Below are 25,901 nucleotides of genomic sequence, written 5' to 3'. Positions count from 1 at the left end.
GTGCTTTTGGGTGTCCCCCTAGGTCATTGATGCCATATAAATGCAATCCATAACGCTGAGAAATCTGGGACACAACACAATGGGTTGAAATATAGAAAACAATATGAGCTTTTAATTTAATTATTAAAATTCATACGTCAGTGCCTTACCCGTCCTTAGAGCCAGGCATCAAATATGAAAATTCCTCCAATGAAAAGTGCTCAAACTAGATAATTGCACAGTCAAGTGCCAATACAGCAGAAAGAGCCTAATGATGTTAATCAGAAAGTCATTTAAAAAAAATAGGAAGCATACTGAAAATGTAACAGAACTACTAAGCAACGAGTTTATAAAATTAGAAATTCTATTTCCTTGCACTAAATGGTGCTGGCAACGTGTTTCAGCAAAATGCTTATTTCAGGACATGTAAGAAACAAATACCAGTTGGAAACAGGCAATGTCATGGGGAAAGTAAGAGGGACAAACAAGAAACAACAACCCTCAACTGTAAGAGACTACTAGAAAAGATATATGCTATCTACAACATCAAGTCACATCAGCTGCAATAATCCAAGGTCAAGACCACTGGAAAAATAAGAATCACCACCTAAGCTGTATTCCAAAATTGACTAAATCAGATTATTCATTTATGAAACAGTTGCACTGTTGTTAACATTAACTGTGCAACAATAACAACAACAACAATAATAAAAAATGTGCAATAATCAATCAGGAATTCATTATTATTTTTCTTGGTAATCAGGATGGGTGGTGGTTGTTCTGGTCTTCAGTCGTGAGACTGGTTTGATGCAGCTCTCCATGCTACTCTATCCTGTACAAGCTTCTTCATCTCCCAGTACCTACTGCACCTTACATCCTTCTGAATCTGCTTAGTGTATTCATCTCTTGGTCTCCCTCTACAATTTTTACCCTCCACGCTGCCCTCCAATACTAAATTGGTGATCCCTTGAAGCCTCAGAACGTGTCCTACCAACCGATCCCTTCTTCTAGTCAAGTTGTGCCACAAACTCCTCTTCTCCCCAGTTCTATTCAATACCTCCTCATTAGTTATGTGATCTACCCATCTAATCTTCAGCATTCTTCTGTAGCACCAAATTTTGAAAGTTTCTATTCTCTTCTTGTCCAAACTGTTTATCGTCCATGTTTCACCTCCATACATGGCTACACTTCATACAAATACTTTCAGAGACGACTTCCCGACACTTAAATCTATAATCGATGTTGTTAATTTCTCCTCTTCAGAAACGCTTTCCTTGCCATTGCCAATCTACATTTTATATCCTCTCTACTTCGACCATCATCAGTTATTGTGCTCCCCAAATAACAAAAACTCCTTTACTACTTTAAGTGTCTCATTTCCTAATCTAATTCCTTCAGCATCACCCAACTTAATTCAACTACATTTCATTATCCTCGATTTGCTTTTGTTGATGTTCATCTTATATCCTCCTTTCAAGACACTGTCCATTCCATTCAACTGCTCTTCCAAGTCCTTTGCTGTCTCTGACAGAATTACAATGTCATCGGTGAACCTCAAAGTTTTTATTTCTTCTCCATGGATTTTAATACCCACTCCGAATTTTTCTTTTGTTTCCTTTACTGCTTGCTCAATATACACGAGTATTTGGCATTACGAGGTTCAAAAGAGGCGTCTAGACAAAGAGCAGCAAACAAGCACTTACTAAAGAAATAATCACTTGGTTTTCAAAGACATTTCTTTGAGTTACAGCTGGCCGTTGTGGCCGAGCGGTTCTAGGCACTTCAGTCCGTAACTGCGCTGCTGCTACAGTCACAGGTTCGAATCCTGCCTCGGGCATGGATGTGGGTGATGTCCTTAGGTTAGTTAGGTTTTAGTTGTTCCAAGTCTAGGGGACTGATGAACTTAGATGTTAAGTCCCATAGTGCTGAGAGCCATTTGAACCATCTTGGCATTAACACACACACACACACACACACACACACACACACACACAAGACCGCATGCGGAAGGGAGAAACAGTGGTTGGTGAGGGCAGTAAATAATCTGGATGGGGAAGGTGTGGATTGGGTTGATGAGGTTGTAAGGGGGGGGGGGGGGGGTAAAGAAACTGTAAGAAGTGGTGCAGACAATGACACAAGATAAAAGGAAGCAGTTGAAGTGAGCCAGTGGGCAACAGATTAGCAGTGGTTCAGGTTAGGGGCACAGTGAGAATGTGGGATATGCTGCAGAGAGAATTGCCACCCACGCAGTTCAGAGAAACTCGTGCTGGAAGACTATCTAAGAGGTATATATAGTGAAGCAGCTGTAAACTCATTCGTGTTGTGGCACACAGCATGTTCAGTATCTGGATAGTTAAGGTCTCAGTTGGCCAGCTTGACGGTGGCCACTGATGCGAGTTGACAGTTAGTCACCTATAATGCACACACACAATTCTGCACAGTAAATGCAGTTAAGCAGAAGTATAACATGGCTGCTTTAAATGTCGCCCTGCCTTTTATTGGGTAGGGAATGACTGTGGTAGGAGGCGGTGGGTGGGTGTATGGGACACGCCTTGTGCACAGGTCATCCAGAAGGGAGTGACAAATTGGATGCAGGGTTGAAACAGGGATGCATAAGGACATTCTGCAGAATTGATGACTGGTGGAACATTACTTTAGGTGGTGTAGGAAGTATTTTTGGTAAGATATCCCTCATATTAGGGCATGCTGAGATGTAGTCAAAGCCCTAGTGAAAGATATGGTTGAACTTTTCAAGGCAAGGGTGGTACTGGATGGTCAGAAGAGTGCTGGTCAGTGGCTGGTTAATAAGATGACTGGTGTGAGAGGAGGAGATGGCACAGGAGATATGTTTATGGATATGATGGATAAAATACTCTCTGAAAATAAATTCTGCAGTAAGTCAAGACTTTTTGACAAGGCATGGGTGACAGCTGCCAAAGTGGAGGTACTATTGGTGGTTGGTGTATTTTATATGAACAGACATTTTTATGAAAACATCTGAGTCACGGAGACTGACATCTACAACGGTGCTCACTGAGTTGAATAGGATAAAGTGAAGTGGGTTTGGGAGTAGGTGTCGAGGGTATGGAAGTAAGAACAAATGTTGTCACTGCCCTGAGTCCAGATTATGAAAACGTCACCAATGATTCTGGATCAGACAAAGGTTTTAGCTGTTGTCTGAACATTAAAGATTCCTCCACATGGCCCATAAATTAACATAGGATGATGCCATGTGAGCACCCATGGCAATACCATGGATTTGTTGGTGGATATGGCCTTCAAAAGTAAAATAATTGTGGGTCAGGATGAGGTGGACAGGAGGATTAGGAAAGAAGAGGTGGGTTTGGTATCAGGATGACTCTGGCAAGTCTGTAATCTCCCATCCAACAGCCACAACAATGCTCACTTCTTCCACCACCTTTTTCGTAATTCCTGTTCCGTTACCACCACACTCCTTGTTGGTCACTGTGGATGCGACATCCTTCTACACCAACATCTTTGAACTATACAGCTGGGAATTATCTCATCAGCATATCCTTGTGTTCTCGTAATCCCCTTCTCTCTCTCTCTCTCTCTCTCTCTCTCTCTCTCTCTCTCTCTCACACACACACACACACACACACACACACACACACACACACACACACCACTGCTTTTATGCTCCTGGAATTAACTTTTTCCCATTATTTATGACATTTTTTAATGCTACAGTCAAATTTCCTAGCTCCGCAATGTTAATTTGCACCCGATTTTCTATCAGCATACTTATAATTTTCCCATGATTTATGCTTCATAAAAATATGTTTGTGGAGAAAAAACTGACATAAAATGGTGCTGGAATGATGCTGGCCAAAAGTAGTGTTTACATTCATTATGTGGTTAAGTTTCTATACACCAGGGCACTCTGCTCTGCAGATTTGGAATGGTAAACATGCGCCCATGATCTAGGGGGTAGCATCTTTGATTAATAATCAACAAGTCATCAGTTCCGGGTTTGAAACCCGCCACTGGTTAAATTTGATTAATAATCAGCACTGGCAGCCGAAGACTTCCGGCATTAGAAGTCACCTTCATTCTGCCAAAGGCCTTGTCAAAGAGGGTGGAGAAACGGACAGAGGTTCAGGGCACACTCTGTCCTTGGAGTGGGAAACTGCCCCTAAACGCAGAAGAATCAGCAATGATCAATGACATGAGGATGCAGAAGGCAACAGAAACCACTGTATTACTGACACATAACGTGTATTCACAGGACATGTGGCCCGTAAGTGAAAGAAGTGTCATGATGATCCCTCCATTGCCTAAAGATTCCAGAATAGTCCCCCATTCGGATCTCCAGGAGTGGACTAAAAATGATTCAAATGGCTCTAAGCACTATGGGACTTAACATCTAAGGTTATCTGTCCCTTAGACTTAGACTTACTTAAACCCAACTAGCCTAAGGACATCACACACATCCATGCCCGAGGCAGGATTCAAACCTGTGACCACAGCAGCAGCGCAGTTCCGGACTAAAGTGTCTAGAACCGCTCGGCCACAGTGGCCGGCCCAGGAGGGGACTGCCAAGTGGGAGGTGACCACGAGAAAAAATTCAATGACCAACAAAAGGATAACGTTCTACAAGTCAGAGCGTGGAATGTCAGAAGCTTCAATGTGGTAGGGAAGCTAGAAACTTTGAAAAGGAAATGTAAAGGCTCAATCTAGATGTAGTAGGGGCCAGTAAAGTAAAATGGAAAGAAGACAAGAATTTCTGGTAATATGAGTATAGGGTGGTATCAACAACTGCAGAAAATAGCATAATGGGAGTAGGATTCATTATGAATAAGTAGGTAGGGCTGAGAGTGTGTTACTGTGAACAGTTCAGTGATAGAGTTGTTCTTATCAGAGTCGACAACAAAGCAGCACCAACAACGATAGTTCATGCATACACGCCAACATCCCACGCTGAATATGGGGAGATAGAGAAAGTACATGACACTATTGAAAGGGTAATAGAGTATATAAAGGGAGATGAAAATCTAATAGTCATGGGGGCGGGAGTGCAGTTGTAGGGCAAGGAGTAGAAGAAAAGGTTACAGGAGAGTGTGGACTTGGGACAATGAGTGAGAGGAAAAAAGACCAATTGAGTTCTGTAATAAATTTCAGCTAATAATAGCGAATACTCTGTTCAAGAATCACATGAGGAGGTGGTATACTTGGAAAAGGCCGGCTGATACGGGGATATTTCAGTTAGATTACATCATGGTCAGACAGAGATTCCAAAATCCGATGCTGGATTATAAAGCGTACTTAGGAGCAGATATAGACTCAGATCACAATGTAGTAGTGATGAAGAGAAGGTCGAAGTTTAACGAGATTAATCAGAAAGAATCAATATGCACAGAAGTGGGATTACTAAGAAATGACAAGATACAATTGAAGTTCTCTAAGGCTAAAGATACAGCAATAGCAAACAAATCAGTAGCCAGTAAAGTTGAAGATGAATGGACATATCTAAAAAGGGCGATAACAACAGAAGTTGGAAAAAAAACACAGGTACAAAGAAAGTAACTGCAAAGAAACCATGGGTAATAGAAGAAGTGCTTCAGTATATCGATGAAAGAAGGAAGTACAAAAATGTTCAGAGAAATTCTGGAATACAGAAATACAAGTTGTTGAGGAATGGAATAAATAGGAAGTACAGAGAGGCTAAGACGAAAGGGCTGAATGAAAAACTTGAAGAAATCAAAAAAGAAATTATTGTCGGAGGGACTGACTCTAGGAAAATCACGACAACCTTCGGTGAAATTAAAAGCAAGAGTGGTAACATGAAAGAGTATGATGGGAATTCTGCTGTTATGCAGAGGAGAGAGCGGATAGGTGGAAAGAGTACACTGAAGGCCTCTATGAGGGGGAAGCTTTGTCGAACTTGATAGAAAAAGAAACAGGGGTCGATTTGGAAGAGAGGGGTACCCAATACTAGAATTAGAATTTACGAGAGCTTTGGAGGACTTAAGATCAAATAAGATAGAGAGATAGATACCATCCATCAGAATTTCTAACATTGGGGAAAGTGGCAGCAAGCCAACTATTCAAGTTAGTGTGTAGAATGTATGAGTCTGGAGACATATCATCTGACTTTTGGAAAACTGTCATCCACATAATTTCTAAGACTGCAAGAGCTGATAAGTGCGAGAATTATTGCACAATCAGCTTAACAGCTCACGCATCCAAGTTACTGACAAGAATAATACACAGAAGAATTGAAAAGAAAATTGAGGATGTGTTAGGTGATGATCAGTTTGGCTTTTTGAAAGGTAAAGTCACCAGAGAGGCAATTCTGACCTTTTGGTCGATAATGGATGCAAGGCTGAAGAAAAATCAAGACAACTTCATAGGATTTGTCGATCTGGAAAAGGTATTCGACAATGAAAAATGGCGCAAGGTGTTCGAAATTCTGAGAAAAACAGAGGCAAGCTACAGGGAGAGACAATAATATACAATATGCACAAGAGCCACGAGGGAATAATAAGAGTGGATGACCAAGAATGGAGTGCTCAGACTAAAAAGGGTGTAAGACAGGGATGTAGTCTTTCGCCCCTACTGTTCAATCTGTACACCGAAGGAACAATGATGGAAATAAAAGAAAGGTCCAGGAAGGGAAATAAAATTCAAGATATAAGGATATGAATGGTACAATTCGTTGGAGACACTGCTATCCTCAGTGAAAGTGAAGAAGAATTACATGATCTGCAGAATGGAATGAACAGTCTAATGTGTGCAGAATATGGATTGAGAGTAAATTGATAAAGACAAAAGTAATGAGAAGTGGTAGAAATGTGAACAGTGGGAAACTTAACATTAGGATTGATGCTTACGAAATAGATGAAGTTAAGGAATTCTACTACCTAGGCAGCAAAATAACCAATGATTGACAGAGCAAGGACGACATCAAAACAGACTAGCACTCGTAAAAAAGACATTCCTGTCCAAGAGAATGTCTATTAGTGTCAAAAATAGGCCTTAATTTTAGAAAGAAATTTCGGAGAATGTATGTTTGGAGCACTGCATTGTATGGCAGTGAAACATGGACTGTGAGAAAAACAACTGAAGAGAATCGAAGCAATTGAAATGTGGTGCTAGAGACCAATGTTGAAAATTAGGTGGACTGCTAAGGTACGGAATGAGGAGGTTCTGCGCAGAGTCAGAGAGGGAAAGAATATGTGGAAAAAACAGGCAAGAAGAAGGGACACAATGACAGGACATCTGTGAAGACATCAGGGAATTACTTCCATGGTACTAGAAGGCAAAAACTTTAGAGGAAGACAGAGATTGGAATACATCCAGCAAATAATTGAGGATGTGGGTTGCAAGTGCTACTCTGGGATGAAGAGGTTGGTACAGGAGAGGAATTTGAGGTGGCTCACATCAAACCAGTCAGAAGACTGATGACAAAAAACATGAAGTTGGAACAATTAGTGCCGTATCTCCTGCCACTGCCAAGCTCTATTCGGTGTGGTGGCTGATGAGAGTAACTAGCACCCCATTTACATGGTACTCCCAAACCCAGATTTTGTAAACCAATTTCCCACTACTGCTTCTGGGTGGTCAAGGTTTGTTCGAATTAAGATATCATGACCAATTACAACCATTTCCAAACTGTCTCTACTGTGCATGCATAATTTCAGAATTATTGTGATCGTCGTTACACCTTAGTCAAATCATATTTAGCATGTTTCGTTGTTTGGCCACTTGTTGCACTAGTTGAAACCATCACTAACTTTACTTTGCTCAAATGCTTTTGATTTAAACACAGTGACAAATACTTATTTTATTATGGTGGGCAAAACGTGTTTCGAGAATTTATTCTCATTGTCAGGTGCAGTATTTATGCATGTATTTTTTGTGTTGTTACACAAACAAACAATGATAGTTTGCATGTGTGTTGGGTTTATCCATATAACTGAGGAAGCACAATACCCGATAACCTCAAAAACACAAATACAGTGAAAAATATGCAGAAAAACACAGATGCAAACCCCACACAAAATACTTACATAAATATTTGTACATGTCAACAAGAAAAAATTCTCGAAACACATCGAGCTAAGCATGAAAAAATACATAACTGGTGCAGTGTTTCATTATTTAAATAATAAATGGCAACTGAAGATTTGCCAAAAACATCAATTACGACATATGAAATTGAGTCAAACGTTTCAACTTCCCAGAAAATTATCAGTTTCCATTACATCAGTGGCTTTTCTTAGAAAACAAACCTGTATTAAATAACAAACAAGCCCCTGAGAAGTATGAGGGTTGTAACTTAAATAGTGGCAACTATTTATTCACAACCGATACAAAAGAGTTACATATTTGCACCTGTTACAGTCCTTCAAAGTAGTCACCAGTATTGTGTAGAACCCACTGCCAGCAATGTGGAAGGCGTAGTATACCGTTAGCAGAGCCTGGTCTGTTGTTGGTGCAAATGGAGCGGTCTACTGCCTGTCAAATCTCTGGAACAGTTTTGAAGCGAATGCCACAAAGTGGTTCCTTCATCTCCGGAATCAAAGTCACAAGGACTTAAGTCCAGGGAGTATGGTAGATGGTACAGTACTGCCCAGTCCCATCGACCGAACAGAGCAGCCACAGCTTGCGGTGTCTGCGCCTGCACATTGTTGTGCAAAATGATGGGTGGGTTGTGCAGAAAGTGTCGCCACTTCTTTCACAAAGCTGGTCGCAGGTGATGCTCCAAAAGCGAACAGTAATACTGTGCATTGATGGTCTGCCGTGGGGAACGTAATGCGTTAGGATAACACCATCACAGTCGTACACAAGAATCACCAATACTTTGGACCGCTCCATTTGCACCATCAACAGAAAAGGGTCTGCTAACAGTATACTACACCTTCCACATCGCTGGTAACAGGTTCTACACAATGCCGGTGACTGCTTTGAAGGACAGTAAAAGGTACAAACATGTAACTTTTGTATCAGTGGTGAATAAATATTAACCCTATTTAAGTTCCAACCCTCGTACTTTGATCCCTATTATGTACACATACATATAGTGAGAAAACGCAAGGGAGTATCCTATATGTAACTTTTACAGCTTACATTATTTCCCACACTTTACGTAACTTTTTTTGAAGTCAACTGAACTGTGTAAACACAGTGTTTCACTGTATATCTTATATGGTCTAATTCCTACGAGCTACTACTGTATTGTTGTGCAGTTGGAGTGTCACCTGTCATTCCCTCTCCTGCCTCACACTATCGTGTTGCCCCCTCCTTGCCTCTTGTCTGGCCCCTACTCCCCGCCTGTTCTAACTTTGTTCCTCCTATTTGGCACTCAATCCGTTTATATTTCTTTCCCACTGACATTACTTTCATTTTGGAGATGCTAATCTTCATACCATAGTCCTTACATTTCTGATCTAGCTCTGAAATATTACTTTGCAAACTTTCAATCGAATCTGCCATCACAACTAAGTCATCCGCATATGCAAGACTGCTTATTTTGTGTTCACATATCTTAATCTCACCCAGCCAGTCTATTGTTTTCAACATATGATCCATAAATAATACGAACAACAGTGGAGACAGGTTGCAGCCTTGTCTTACCCCTGAAACTACTCTGAACCATGAACTCAATTTACCGTCAACTAACCGCTGCCTGACTATCCATGTAAAGACATTTAATTGCTTGCAAAAGTTTGCCTCCTATTCCATAATCTTGTAGAACAGACAATAACTTCCTCCTAGGAACCTGGTCATATGCCTTTTCTGGATCTATAAAGCATAGATACAATTCCCTGTTCCACTCATAACACTTCTCCATTATTTGCCGTAAGCTAAAGATCTGGTCCTGACAACCTCTACGAGGCCTAAACCCCCACTGATTTTCATCCAATTGGTCCTCAACTAATACTCGCACTTTCCTTTCAACAATACCTGAGAAGATTTTACCCACAACACTGATTAAAGAGATACCTCTGTAGTTGTTACAATCTTTTCTGTTTCCATGTTTCAAGATTGGTGTGATTACTGCTTTTGTCCAGTCTGATGGAACCTGTCCCGACTCCCAGGCCATTTCAATTATCCTGTGTAGCCATTTAAGACCTGACATTCCACTGTATTTGATGAGTTCCGACTTAATTTCATCCACCCCAGCCGCTTTATTGCACTGCAATCTATTGACCATTTTTTCCACTTCCTCAAATGTGATCCTATTTCCATCATCATTCCTATCCCATTCTACCTCGAAGTCTGAAACATTACTGATCGCATTTTCACCTACATTGAGCAACTCTTCAAAATTGGCGACCTGCCAAGAATAATCAAATACGGCCCGGAAGCTCCGTGGCCGGCTGCAAAGAGTAATGTAGCTTTGTATTGTTGAAAAACAAATGGAGTGACTCGAGATAGTGACTGTTTATTAGACGTTGAACTGCTAGTGAGAGCACATGGACTGGACGTGGATAGTCAGCCACGACAAAAGCTTGTGTATTAATTGTGTTCAAAAATGTGTAATTAACTGATTCTGGGTGCCCGGTAATGTGTGGGCTTACATCATAAAGTTTAGTTGTTTTTTGGTACAAAGTGGAAATAAATATGTTCTGGTGCATTGAATGATATTCCAAGAGTAGCGTATTTTTTAAATAAGAAGAGAGAGAGAGAGAGAGAGAGAGAGAGAGAGAGAGAGAGAGAGAGAGAGAGAGAGAGAGCGAGAGAGTGAAAATTTCCCCTTCCTAGCATTGAAAGTAGAAGAAGAATGGGTAGCTTTGAGGGATGAAGTAGTGAAGGCAGCAGAGGATCAAGTAGGTAAAAAGACGAGGGCTAGTAGAAACCCTTGGGCAACAGAAGAAATATTGAATTTAACTGATGAAAGGAGGAAATATAAAAATGCAGTACATGAAGCAGGCAAATAGCAATACAAACGTCTCAAAAATGAGATCGACAGGAAGTGCAAAATGGCTAAGCAGGGATGGTTAGAGGATAAATGTTAAGGATGTAGAGGCTTATCTCACTAGGGGTAAGATAGATACTGCCAACTGGAAAATTAAAAAGAACTTTGGAGAAAAGAGAACCACTTGTATGAATATCAAGAGCTCAGGTGGAAACCCAGTTCTAAGCAAAGAAGGGAAAGCAGAAAGGTGGAAGGAGTATATAGAGGGTCTATACAAGGGCGATGTACTTGAGGACAATATTATGGAAATGGAAGAGGATGTGGATGAAGATGAAATGGGAGATATGATACCGCGTGAAGAGTTTGACAGAGCACTGAAAGACCTGAGTCGAAGCAAGGCCCCAGGAGTAGACAACATTCCATTAGAACTACTGACAGCCCTGGGAGAGCCAGTCCTGACAAAACTCTACCATCTGGTGAGCAAGATTTATGAGACAGGCGAAATACCCTTAGACTTCAATAAGAATATAATAATCCCAATCCCGAAGAAAGCAGGTGTTGACAGATGTGAAAATTACCGAACTATCAGTTTAATAAGTCTTGGCTGCAAAATACTAACGCGAATTCTTTACAGACGAATGTAAAAACTAGTAGAAGCCGACCTTGGGGAAGATCAGTTTTAGAAATATTGGAACACGTGAGGCAATACTGACCTTACGACTTATCTTACAAGAAAGATTAAGGAAAGGCAAACCTACGTTTCTAGCATTTGTAGACTTAGAGAAAGCTTTTGACAATGTTGACTGGAATACTCTCTTTCAAATTCTGAAAGTGGCAGGGGTAAAATTTAGGGAGCGAAGGGCTATTTACAATCTGTATAGAAACCAAATGGCAGTTATAAGAGTTGAGGGGCATGAAAGGGAAGCAGTGGCTGGGAAGGAAGTGAGACAGGGATGTAGCCTCTCCCCGATGTTATTCAATCTGTACATTGAGCAAGCAGTAAAGGAAACAAAAGAAAAATTCGGAATAGGTATTAAAATCCATGGAGAATAAATAAAAACTTTGAGGTTCGCCGATGACATTGTAATTCTGTCAGAGACATCAAAGGACTTGGAAGAGCAGTTGAACGGAATGGATGGTGTCTTGAAGGGAGGATATAAGATGAACGTCAACAAAAGCAAAACGAGGATAATGGAATGTAGTTGAATTAAGTCGAGTGATGTCGAGGGAATTAGATTAGGAAATGAGACACTTAAAGTAGTAAAGGAGTTTTGCTATTTGGGGAGCAAAATAACTGATGTGGTCGAAGTAGAAGAGGATATAAAATGTAGACTGGCAATGGGAAAGAAAGCGTTTCTGAAGAAGAGAAATTGTTAACATCGAGTATAGATTTAAGTGTCAGGAAGTCATTTCTGAAAGTATTTGTATGGAGTGTAGCCATGTATGGAAGCGAAACATGGACGGTAAATAGTTTGGACAAGAAGAGAATAGAAGCTTTCGAAATGTGGTGCTACAGAAGAATGCTGAAGATTAGATGGGTAGATCACATAACTAATGAGGAGGTATTGAATAGAATTGGGGAGAAGAGAAGTTTGTAGCACAACTTGACTAGAAGAAGGGATCGGTTGGTAGGAGATGTCCACAAGGTATCACCAATTTAGTATTGGAGGGCAGCGTGGAGGGTAAAAATCGTAGAGGGAGACCAAGAGATGAATACACTCAGAAGGATGTAGGTTGTAGTAGGTACTGGAAGATGAAGAAACTTGCACAGGATACAGTAGCATGGAGAGCTGCATCAAACCAGTCTCAGGACTGAAGACCACAACAACAACAATAACAGCAGTGAAATCTTCGAAGAAGCGTCCGGTGTTAGCAGAAGACATCGGCGCTGCAAGAAAACAGAACCAGCATTGCGGTATATTGATAGTTTTTACTTATGGACCGTCTGACAGCAATTGAATAAAACACAATTTTAGTGCTATACGCATTTCGCCTTTATTTTCTCCAAGGCATCATCAGTGGCAGGTTGCGCGGACAATTTCTTACATATTACGCTCCTGTTGCATTTTTGGTGTTGTTGTTCTTCTTATGACTGCCAATTTTCGGTTTTTTTTTTCCACCACATTCCACAGCACTATGAACTGAACACTTGTTTGAATGCAATGTTTTGGTTTTTGTTACCGATTGTCAAATCTTGCATTGCATTCAAACAAGCGTTCAGTTCATAGTGGGGAATGTGGGGGAAAAAACTGCAAATTGGCATTCATAAGAAGAACAATAACACCAAAAATGCAACAGGAGCATAATATGTAAGAAATTGTCCGCGCAACCTGCCACTGATGATGCCTTGCAGAAAATAAAGGCGTAACGCTTATGGCACTAAAATTGTGTTTTATTCAGTTGCTGCCAGACAGTCCATAAGTAAAAATTATCAATATACCGTAATATTACATGCAACCGAGGAAGACAGGACTACAGAAGTTGAAGAACCAGCATTCTTCAACAAGTCAGTCCACGATAACGCTTAACATTACACTGGGCCACTGAAAAACACACACACACACACACACACACACACACACACACACACACACACACACACACACATTTATTTACAATGTACACACTGCTGCACTGAAATTGTGCAGAAGTTATATTGTACTTATGTACACAGACACACAAATCAGTTGGTTCTACTGAGAAATTCATCAATGGAATAGAAGGAGTCGGCCACCAATAAATCCTTGTCCAAATCATGCCTCCATCCTTGTTACCCTCCCTGTTTACCTTTCCCTGTTGCTTCATAACCTGGGTTGTGAGTAACTGAATCCACTTTCCCTTCTTCCCTTTTTTTTCCCCCCTCTCCTCCCTGACGAAAGAACAAGTTCCGAAAGCTAGAAACATAAATTTTCTGTTCTGTTTTGTGTATCTATTGGCTGTACTGAGCTGAGGTAAGTACTGGCCAGCCCCTCTATTTCTTTGTTAGTATTTGTTTCACATCTTTATATGAGATTTTCCATTAATCATTTAGACAATGTGTATAGTATGTTGATAAGAGCTCTGCCCATGAAAGTCAAGAGTACTGGTTTATGTTCAGGTGTAGCACTAATTTTTAGTATCTTAGAAAGTTTCATCACAATATACAATGTGCCTAGTGAAAGATTCATTCTGGACTAGCTTTATTATGAATTTTAGATCCCCACATTACTTCATGAGCAATGCAGCAGGTAACTATGCGAGTTCATATTTTACATTTACTATAGGGAAACATTCCACGTGGGAAAAATATATCTAAAAACAAAGATGATTTGTCTGCTTGTGTGTGTGTGTGTGTGTGTGTGTGTGTGTGTGTGTGTGTGTGTGGGCGCGCGCGCGTATACCTGTCCTTTTTTCCCCCCTAAGGTAAGTCTTTCCGCTCGCGGGATTGGAATGACTCCTTACCCTCTCCCTTAAAACCCACATCCTTTAGTCTTTCCCTCTCCTTCCCTCTTTCCTGATGAAGCAACCGTTGGTTGCGAAAGCTTGAATTTTGTGTGTATGTTTGTGTTTGTTTGTGTGTCTATCGACCTACCAGCGCTTTCGTTTGGTAAGTCACATCATCTTTGTTTTATATATATATATATAATTTCTGTTCAATTTGTGGCTAGTGCAAGAAAGAAACTCTGTCATTACCACACTCTGCAACCCCAAGAGTCTCTTTATTCTACCATCATAATCACTAAGATGTTTGTTGGAGTAAGTAACATGTTCAGTCTATGAACTTTCTTGTAATGTGTGTGCCCTTGGAATTTTTGAGACTTTTACAATGCCCAATTGGACATCATGGTCTATTTATTGATGCTCTCTGTGCAGAAACAAAACTGCAACAAACTGCACAGCTCTTTCTGAACTCTTCCATTAATCCAATTGATAAGGATCCCAGACTAGCAGACAGTAGCCTTGAACTAGATAAACAAGTGACTCTTACACATGTAAATTAAATATCTTTACCTATCTGACGTCACAACTGGGCACTCATGGATACTTAACTGTTGGAACTGATTCCAGAGACTGATAAATAATTATGTATTTTTGCAATATTAGGTCTGTTCATCTATTTATGCATATTTCATTACATTTATTTTTGTCTGATGTCGGATGTAAGTATTTGCATTAAGAATTGATGATCTGCAAAGCTCTCACCCAATCCCCATCCTCATTTTTCACATAACCTTCAGTCTACTTCTCGAATTAACTGCATGGGATTATTGCCCATAAACAACAAGACTGAACATTTTTGTGTGTATTTGTGTTTAAATAAATATGTAGCAAGAGTTTAATGTGTGCCTGACTTGCACTATATTGAATATTTTTATTTTCAAGCCAAGCAGTAATATCAGGTCTCCTGGAATTCACACTTTTACAGGAAACAGCTGAATTAGACTGACTGTTGTACAGCACATTAACTGACTTTAGAACCACATCCAGCAAAATTTCTTCAGTGGATGGCTTAATGACAGTGATGATGTTCATTTCTGAATAGTATATTTAATCACCCTAACATTAAATACAGGATGGTTATAATTAAACTTTCTCTACCTGAGAGGGCCAGGCCTCCATGAAAAAGAAGTGATCGCAGGACAATGAAACTTTGTGGAAACATTTGTAAGGACATGTGGAAGAACAATGATGAATAAACTATTAAAAGAAATGAATTTTCATTTCTACTTGACAGGGTAACATTTGATAATTGAATACCATATTTATGTTCCAGGTTAAAAATGCTGATCAATGTGATGACCTGCATTCACGACGATCAGGAACAGCAAAAGAGATACCATTTAACAACTGTTCACCGCATGATGACTTACCAAATTTAATTTAGAAAACTTTAACTAGTATTTTTATATGTCTGTTTAATGGTCTGCATATTTTTCATATTAAATAGTAAAGGCCTAATACAATATGACAAGATTTATTCGTGGAGCTTCCCTAGTATTTATAACTGAGCTTCAGGATAATTAATTCCAAAATTGCCAAGAAGGAACTGTGAATACTGCTAGAAATCCTTAAGCTCACAATAAATCTCAATATATTCTGTAGCGTAACATGAGATTCTTCAGAATAATGTATTCCACCCTTATCCTCTTCGGCCAACAAAAGAGGTTCGTGAGAGCTGAAAACATAGTTTAAGTAGTTGGTAAGAGAAACACAACTCACTCTGCACATTCTCGTTTTATATCTGTGCAGATAAAGGGTAAGTTATGTCATCTCTGGACATCGGCAAGGCACGGCAGTGAATAAACCTCTCAATGTCCTGTAGTGGAGAGCTTGTTCTTTGGACACCATGGCTTGCCGGTGCCTTGGAGGTCACAGAACAAAGAGATGCACTCAACAATGTAAATGAGTAGAAACAAGTGAACTATCTTTTTAAGAACTGTTGCTTACTCACTTTCAATCACTGATGTCATAGTAAGGCATATGTCTGTTTTAAGTAGTTTATTATGAGCTATGAGGTCTGCTCACCCATCATGGTAACAGTAGCTAGGTATCAACAGCCATGGGCATAAAATACAGAAGAATTACCACTAAACTGTTTACATCATTTTTTCGCTTGGACAGATTAAAGTCCTCTTCCAGCACTGACACATTGCAACAAAGTGAAGATGTCTGAGAGAATGGTCATGTAGCACCGCATAGCAAGACAACACAGGTACTTAACTTTGATAACGACGACCGGAAACTGCTGAAGGCGTAAACTGACATACACTTATTCTGGCCTACAGACCGTGCTTGGAGTCCCAACAACATAAGGGAACACCACAAAACCCCTCATTTGGCTTAGTCCTGCATCAGGGCTGGCCATTACGCCTAAACTTTTATGTTTATTACAAATATATAACAACTAGATTTCATCACAAAACAATATTTACAGTGATGTTTGTTAACTGATGCTAATTTAAATGGATATTTGTTAATGGAAGTTTTCTGAAAGTAGAAAACAAGACAACTCTCTTGATATTTTTACTGTGATAAATGATGAGTGATTGTTAACTTCAAGAATCACAATGATTTTGAACAATACGCTGTTCAGCTATAATACACATTCCTTAAAGCTTTCTCAAATGCATCTGTAACGAGGTGTACCTAATGTTGAATACAAGTAGAATTATGTGCTTACCACTTTTGTCAAGGCTGGAAGAGGCTGAGCTGCTTCAGCGCGGTCCCTAAAATAAAAAAGCAACCAATGTAATGTGGCAACTAATACTGTGTTACGTGACAAGTAATTCTTACATTTACTTACCAAGCTTTCTTCTGCTGAGCAGTTAGTGGGACCCGCGCAACAATTAACGATGTGTTTTTTGGTATAAGAGCACTTTCATCCACATAAACTGCAACAGATATAAAAAAATAAATGAAATTATACGAAAACATAAAAATTAATTACAATAAACAGATGAAAATCATGTCCTAAATGCAACAAATATATATAAAAAAACAGACATTTATATATGCTGAGGTAGTATAGTTCAAACACCAATGTCTGATAATAAAGCTAGAATTTCAATTTTCTTTTAACCATACCGTAACTGCAAAAAGAATTTTTCATACTGACACATGGACAGCATATAAAATAGGAAACTTTTCACAACATAAAATTTTATACTTATGATAGTGTGTCGTCTCCCCCCCCCCCCCCTCTCTCTCTCTCTCCCACACACTCACACACACACACACACACACACACACACACACACACACACACACAAAGTGAAATTTGTATCTTGGAAACAGGACTAAAAATTTAGTGTTTACTACCCTAGTCTTTTAAATAAGAGTTCCCTTTTACCCTCCTGAACCCATGGTAATGGAAGAATTTCTTCTTCGTAACCTCGAATCATTGAACATTATGCTCACTGTGCCATTTGTCTTATCACAATTCTAATAACTTTAAGGGCAAGTGGAACACTTTTATTTTTTATCGTTGTGCCCCCATAGTAAAGAAAATATACGAAATATCACACTTTCATAACCACTACAATGAAAATATCATCATTTACCAGTAGAATAAAAGATGCAAAAAAATTTTTGTCATTTACCATCCCTTTCCATATGACCTGCCAAGAAAAATCAGTGTGGTGCAATACTATGGTTCAGATATAATTTCCCTTTCAAATCAGCCTTTCACCCTCCCCAAGTTTTATCAAAGGCAAACATAAATATGTAAAAACATAAATATATTTTGTGAAAGGAATAAAATGGATGTTTCTGAGATTTACAAATAACAAATATTTTAGATCTTTGCAAGATTCGTTTAATGACATCCTAGTGCTGTGTTGCATTTCAAATTAAAGCACATTTTAAGGGATTTAAATAACACTAGCTTGAATTCTATAACTTCAATAGTTTTGGAGTTACACTCCAATTTAATTCCTCAAAACATTTGGAAAACTGGACAATTTTTCAAATTTTGAAGCTCACACACACAATACTGGCATGGTCAAAAGCTATTAGAATTTGAATTATTTCTTAACTACATGGATGTCATTAAATATTTTTTAAAAAATTCTGAGAATATGAGGCATAAAGTTCTAAAAATTGGCTGCTTTAATATGGACTGACCCAGGGATGGCAGACTTCACGACTAGGAGGCAAGGAGAGAAAAGACCTGTTTAGATAACTGTATGCAATGAAACTTCCCGACTGATTAAAACTTTATGCCAAACCAGGAGTTGGGACCATCACCTTTCAGTAACAATGCCCCTACTCATTGAGTTATCCTGGTATAGCACATGACCTGCCTTCACAGGTTAAATTCTACCAGTAATCAACTCACTGTCAAGCTCAGTCGGTAAAAGTGATGTCCACAAAGGTAGAGATCAAGGTTAGAGTCCCCGTACCTATAAAGAGTTTTAATCAAGAAGTTTCACAGCACACACTCGACTACAGAATGAATGATTCATTTTGGAAACTGCAGTCCATCATCATCAATTTTGCCTCCTGCTGGATGTTGAGAACTTTTCTTTTCCTTCATTATGTTCATACATCTGGTTTGTGTATTATTTTGGGACGTAAATCCACGATTTACCACCTTTTCTGTAAAGTTATTAGCTTGTGTCATATTCCAGCTGCCTGTGTGAAAGTATTGTTACATGTTTTTAAAAGAACTAACACGGCACAATAATACCAGTTCAAAATACTTACGCTTGCAACCGTATCTATATACTGAATATCTTAGCTAAATATGTAACTAGTCTACTCAGTAGAAATAGAAGTGTGTATGAAACTTCCTGGCAGATTAAAACTGTGTGCCGGACCGAGACTCGAACTCGGGACCTTTGCCTTTCACAGGCAAGTGCTTGGTAGCTCGGTCCGGCACACAGTTTTAATCTGCCAGGAAGTTTCATATCAGAGCACACTCCACTGCAGAGTGAAAATCTCATTCTGGAAACATCCCCCAGGCTGTGGCTAAGCCATGTCTCCGCTACATCCTTTCTTTCAGGAGTGCTAGTTCTGCAGGGTTCGCAGGAGAGCTTCTGTATAGTTTGGAAGGTAGGAGACGAGATACTGGCAGAAGTAAAGCTGTGAGGACAGGGCGTGAGTCGTGCTTGGGTAGCTTTGTTGATGGAGCACTTGCCCGCGAAAGGCAAAGGTCCCGAGTTCGAGTCTCGGTCCAGCACAAAGTTTTAATCTGCCAGTAAGTTTCATATCAGCGCACACTCCGCTGCAGAGAGAAAATCTCATTCTGGAGAAGTGTGTATGTTCATCAGAACTATACAATTTCTTCTTACTGCACATTACATGTACCACAAATGTCCAAGATCAAAGAAATATTGCTATAGATCTTTTTGGAGTCTAATTACTATGCCTGTAATGTGAAGTCTCTCTGTCACAAATAGTAATCAAAAAATTATTGGGCTGAATTGCTATCACAAATACTGATGTTTACAACTATTAACACACCCAAAAAGGGACTTAAAAGGCTGTGTGACAGAGTAGTACGTTAACGATTGGCAAACTCTACAAGAGACACCCAGCCTGTTGCTAAATTCATGAAGGGCTGCTCAAGTCATCTGCTTCTGTGAAGTATAGGTAAAAGGCTTGTAAATCCATGATTCTGTAGATTTTTCTGATGTATGTCTTTCAAAGGCTCTAATTACCATTCACTTCACACACTTCCAGAAAAGTGTTACTCCTGTTGTTACTCCAAAATAGTTCTTCCCATTTCTAATATTCTCTTTTGGACCAGTTTCAGTGTATCTTATTACCCTTTCTTTTGTTCATTTTTCTATCTTCCATTTTCTCCAATTTTGGGACCTTCTACAGCACCAAAAGCTACAGAAACAACCCTGTTTCTCAATATTCGTGTCAATCACCCTGCTGTTTCATCAGCATGCAGACTACATGAATACACTGCTGCAATCTAAATACTGCTAAAATTCTTTTCTAGTGCTCATTTGACAACATTAGTATTAGGACACTGAAAACATTACTTCACAGCAAGCTATCAAAATAACACTGTTGTTTCTTGATGAGGTCAGTAATATCTTCAATGTCAAACGAAAATGTCATTGTTAGTCACCATTTCTATGCAACAGCTAAGGAACTGAAAACAATGAAACAATAACATAAGCCAGTTAAACTATGAAGAATTTCATTTTCACTTATTTTACTATTTCCGTAATTGGATACAATATCACAATTGCACTAGTGTAAGATATCAGGACAGTGAAGAAAATTTAAACTGGTTTCATAACTCAGGAAATGTTCAGTCTCTCTGAATTCTAGTCCTGTATTAATATCCAAACTTCAATGAGCATGTTTTATATAAATATGTCACATATTAAAAGCCATTAGAGACTCATGAAAGAATGCATGCCTCTTTCTTGGTGTTAAACCACCACCACCACCACCACCACCACCACCACCACCACCACCACCACCAGTTCTTTAGAGAATCATTAACGCCAATTTAGTTTCATTGTTTTGTCATTCTGTAATTGAGAAAAGGTTTCAAATCATGTGTAATGTTTGCTGGAGGTTACCAAGTGCTCTCATTCTTAAACACTGGTTGAGTATCATCTGGGTAATTTGCACCCCATCTTAAGAAAAATCAATTTGTCACACATCTCAATGTTTATGAAGGCATACCTCCTGTCCTATGTGTGGTACAATTATATATATCACAATCTGGAACCACAACACCCCAATTCAGTAGTTAACCTTTCCTCCAAACCTCTCTCCCAATCCGAAACCTCTGTCCTATCCAAAGGCCTCACCTTCAGCCCCACTCCCAGATTTAACCAAACAGCCCTCGTCAAAGATTTACTGTCCTACACCCGTACTCTCTGCTGGAAATATCACGTTACCATGAAGAAAAATGATCCTAATCCTAATCCTACTCCTAATGATCCAACTCCCCAAGACACTATCCAAATTGAACCATGCCTGGAACAGTTCCGTCCTCCGTCACAGCGGGACCCACCTCCTCTTCCTCAAAATCACCCTCTCCTAACCTTCCAGGAATTTCTGACTTCCAGCCTTGCCTCTCAATCCTTCTTAAAAAAACCTTAATCCTACTCCCAACATCACCACTGCTGAAGCCCAGGCTATCCGTGATCTGAAGGCTGACCAATCCATCGTCATTCTTCCGGCGGACAAGGGTTCCACGACTGTGGTACTTGATCGTCGGGAGTATGTGGCTGAGGGACTGCGTCAGCTTTCAGACAACACTACTTACAAAGTTTGCCAAGGTAATCCCATTCCTGATGTCCAGGCGGAGCTTCAAGGAATCCTCAGAACCTTAGGCCCCCTACAAAACCTTTCACCTGACTCCATCAACCTCCTGACCCCACCAACACCCCGCACCCCTAACTTCTACCTTCTTCCCAAAATTCACAAACCCAATCATCCCGGCTGTCCCATTGTAGCTGGTTACCAAGCCCCCACAGAACGCATCTCTGCCTACGTAGATCAACACCTTCAACCCATTACATGCAGTCTCCCATCCTTCATCAAAGACACCAACCACTTTCTCGAACGCCTGGAATCCCTACCCAGTCTGTTACCCCCGGAAACCATCCTTGTTACCATTGATGCCACTTCCTTATACACAAATATTCCGCATGTCCAGGGCCTCGCTGCGATGGAGCACTTCCTTTCACGCCGATCACCTGCCGCCCTACCTAAAACCTCTTTCCTCATTACATTAGCCAGCTTCATCCTGACCCACAACTTCTTCACTTTTGAAGGCCAGACATACCAACAATTAAAGGGAACAGCCATGGGTACCAGGATGGCCCCCTCGTACGCCAACCTATTCATGGGTCGCTTAGAGGAAGCTTTCTTGGTTACCCAGGCCTGCCAACCCAAAGTTTGGTACAGATTTATTGATGACATTTTCATGATCTGGACTCACAGTGAAGAAGAACTCCAGAATTTCCTCTCCAACCTCAACTCCTTTGGTTCCGTCAGATTCACCTGGTCCTACTCTAAATCCCATGCCACTTTCCTTGACGTTGACCTCCGCCTGTCCAATGGCCAGCTTCACACGTCCGTCCACATCAAACCCACCAATAAGCAACAGTACCTCCATTATGACAGCTGCCACCCATTCCACATCAAACGGTCCCTTCCCTACAGCCTAGGTCTTAGTGGCAAACGAATCTGCTCCAGTCCGGAATCCTTGAACCATTACACCAACAACCTGAAAACAGCTTTTGCATCCCGTAACTACCCTCCCGACCTGGTACAGAAGCAAATAACCAGAGCCACTTCCTCATCCCCTCAAACCCACAACCTCTCACAGAAGAACCCCAAAAGTGCCCCACTTGTGACAGGATACTTTCCGGGACTGGATCAGATTCTGAATGTGGCTCTCCAGCAGGGATACGACTTCCTCAAATCCTGCCCTGAAATGAGATCCATCCTTCATGAAATCCTCCCCACTCCACCAAGAGTGTCTTTCCGCCATCCACCTAACCTTCGTAACCTCTTAGTTCATCCCTATGAAATCCCCAAACCACCTTCCCTACCCTCTGGCTCCTACCCCTGTAACCGCCCCCGGTGTAAAACCTGTCCCATGCACCCTCCCACCACCACCTATTCCAGTCCTGTAACCCGGAAGGTGTATACGATCAAAGGCAGAGCCACGTGTGAAAGCACCCACGTGATTTACCAACTGACCTGCCTACACTGTGAAGCGTTCTATGTGGGAATGACCAGCAACAAACTGTCCATTCGCATGAATGGACACAGGCAGACAGTGTTTGTTGGTAATGAGGATCACCCTGTGGCTAAACATGCCTTGGTGCACGGCCAGCACATCTTGGCACAGTGTTACACCGTCCGGGTTATCTGGATACTTCCCACTAACACCAACCTGTCAGAACTCCGGAGATGGGAACTTGCCCTTCAGCATATCCTCTCTTCTCGCTATCCGCCAGGCCTCAATCTCCGCTAATTTCTAATTTCAATTTGCCGCCACTCATACCTCACCTGTCTTTCAACATCATCTTTGCCTTTGTACTTCCGCCCCGACTGACATCTCTGCCCAAACTCTTTGCTCTTTACAAATGTCTGCTTGTTTCTGTGTGTATGCGGATGGATGTGTGTGTGTGTGTGTGTGTGTGTGTGTGTGTGTGTGTGTGTGTGTGTGTGCGCGCGCGCGCGAGTGTATACCTGTCCTTTTTTCCTCCTAAGGTAAGTCTTTCCGCTCGCGGGATTGGAATGACTCCTTACCCTCTCTTTTAAAACCCATATCCTTTTGTCTTTCCCTCTTCTTCCCTCTTTCCTGACGAGGCAACCGTTGGTTACGAAAGCTAGAATTTTGTGTGTATGTTTGTGTGTCTATCGACCTGCCAGCGCTTTTGTTTGGTAAGTCTCATCATCTTTCTTTTTACACACACACACACATATATATATATATATATATATATATATATATATATATATATAGAGGGAAACATTCCACGTGGAAAAAAATATATCTAAAAAGAAAGATGATGAGACTTACCAAACAAAAGCGCTGGCAGGTCGATAGACACACAAACAAACATACACATACACACAAAATTCAAGCTTTCGCAACAAACGGTTGCTTCGTCAGGAAAGAGGGAAAGACGAAAGGATGTGAGTTTTAAGGGAGAGGGTAAGGAGTCATTCCAATCCCGCGAGCGGAAAGACTTACCTTAGGGGGAAAAAAGGACAGGTATACACTCGCGCGCACACACACACACATATCCATCCGCACATACACAGACACAAGCAGATCTATGTAAAGACAAAGAGTTTGGGCAGAGACGTCAGTCGAGGCGGAAGTACAGAGGCAAAGATGTTATTGAATGACAGGTGAGGTATGAGTGGCAGCAACTTAAAATTAGCAGAGGTTGAGGCCTGTTGGGTAATGGGAAGAGAGGATATATTGAAGGGCAAGTTCCCATCCCCAGAGTTCTGATAGGTTGGTGTCCGAGGGAAGTATCCAGATAACCTGGACGGTGTAACACTGTGCCAAGATGTGCTGGCCGTGCACCAAGGCATGTTTAGCCACAGGGTGATCCTCATTTCCATCCAGGTTATCTGGATACTGTGTGTGTGTGTGTGTGTGTGTGTGTGTGTGTGTGTGTATACCTGTCCCTTTTCCCCCCAAAGGTAAGTCTTTCGGCTCCCGGGATTGGAATGACTCCTTACCCTCTCCCTTAAAATCCACATCCTTTCGTCTTTCCCTCTCCTTCCCTCTTTCCTGATGAAGCAACCATGGGTTGCGAAAGCTTGAAATGTGTGTGTGTGTGTGTGTGTGTGTGTGTGTGTGTGTGTGTGTGTGTGTTATTGTCTCTATCAACGTACCAACGCTTTCGAGAGAGAGAGAGAGAGAGAGAGAGAGAGAGAGAGAGAACAGAATAGGGCACTCTGTGGAACTCATGGGCTTCGAACTTGGTCAGGTGATTGGGGGTCATTTGTGTCATACGTCTGTACAAGATACTTACGCACTCCTAAACATCTATAGGTCCACTGGGTTCAACGTGGTAGTGAAGTGGAAACGTGAAGGGACACATACAGCACAAAAGCGCACAGGCCAACCTTGTCTGTTGACTGACAGACCACCTACAGTTGAAGAGGGTTGTAGTGTATAATAGACAGACATCTATCCAGACCACCACATAGGAATTCGTAACTGCATAAGGATCCACTGCAAGTACTATGACAGTTAGGCAGGAGGTGAGAAAACTTGGATTTAATGGTTGAGCAGCTGCTCATAAGACACACATCATGCCGATAAATGACAAACGATGCCTTGTTTGATATAAGGAGCGTAAACATTGGACAACTGAACAGTGGAAAAATGTTGTGTGGAGTGATGAATCACGGTACACAATGTGGTGATCTGATGGCAGAGTGTGGGTATGGTGAATGCCCAATAAACGTCATCTGCCAGTGCATGTAGCGCAAACAGTAAAATTCGGAGGCGCTCATGTTTTTCAAGGAGGGGGCGTGCAGCCCTTGTTGTTTCGCATGGCACTATCACAGCATAGGCCTACATTGATGTTTTAAGCACCTTCTCGCTTCCCACTGTCAAAGAGCAATTCAGGGATGGCGATTGCATCTTTAAAGACAATCAAGCACCTTTTTATAATGCACGGCCCGTGGCGGAGTGGTTACATGACAATAACATCCCTGTAATGGACTGGCCTGCACAGAGTCCTGACCTGAATCCTAAACAATAACTTTGGGATGTTTTGGAACGCCAACTTTGTGCCAGGCCTCACCGACCAACATTGACACCTCTCCTCAGTGCAGCACTCCTTGGAGAATGGGCTGCCATTCCCCAAGAAACCTTCCAGCACCTGATTGAACATATGCCTGCAAGAGTGGAAGCTGTCATCAATTCTAAGGGTGGGCCAACACTAGATTGAATTCCAGCATTACCGATGGAGGGTGCCCCGAACTTTTTAGTTATTTTCAGCCAGGTGTCCGGATACTATTGATCACATAGTGTATGTTCCATAGATCACCTGAACAATTCTTTTATTAAAAGGGTGTGGAATGACCTAGTTACAGG

At 40.9% G+C, this 25,901-nt stretch overlaps 1 protein-coding gene across 5 annotated transcripts in view; it reads right to left on the bottom strand.

The window, feature by feature from the left end:
- The window catches only part of LOC126163168 (E3 ubiquitin-protein ligase RBBP6), a 382,937-nt gene that overhangs the window by 281,695 nt on the left and 75,341 nt on the right, over positions 1-25,901 (bottom strand). For all 5 annotated transcript variants that reach the window (XM_049920115.1, XM_049920119.1, XM_049920117.1 and 2 more), the window contains exons 3-4: positions 17,148-17,235; positions 17,025-17,070 (exon numbers count right to left, since the gene is read on the bottom strand). In XM_049920115.1, the coding sequence (XP_049776072.1) occupies positions 17,025-17,070; positions 17,148-17,235 (134 nt within the window). The remainder of the gene's footprint in view (positions 1-17,024; positions 17,071-17,147; positions 17,236-25,901) is intronic.

The sequence above is a fragment of the Schistocerca cancellata genome, chromosome 2, assembly GCF_023864275.1.
Source record: "Schistocerca cancellata isolate TAMUIC-IGC-003103 chromosome 2, iqSchCanc2.1, whole genome shotgun sequence".
NCBI classification, from domain to species: Eukaryota; Metazoa; Arthropoda; class Insecta; order Orthoptera; family Acrididae; genus Schistocerca; species Schistocerca cancellata.
The sequence above is the reverse complement of the archived record's forward strand: the minus strand, read 5'-3'. Positions and strand labels throughout refer to the sequence as shown.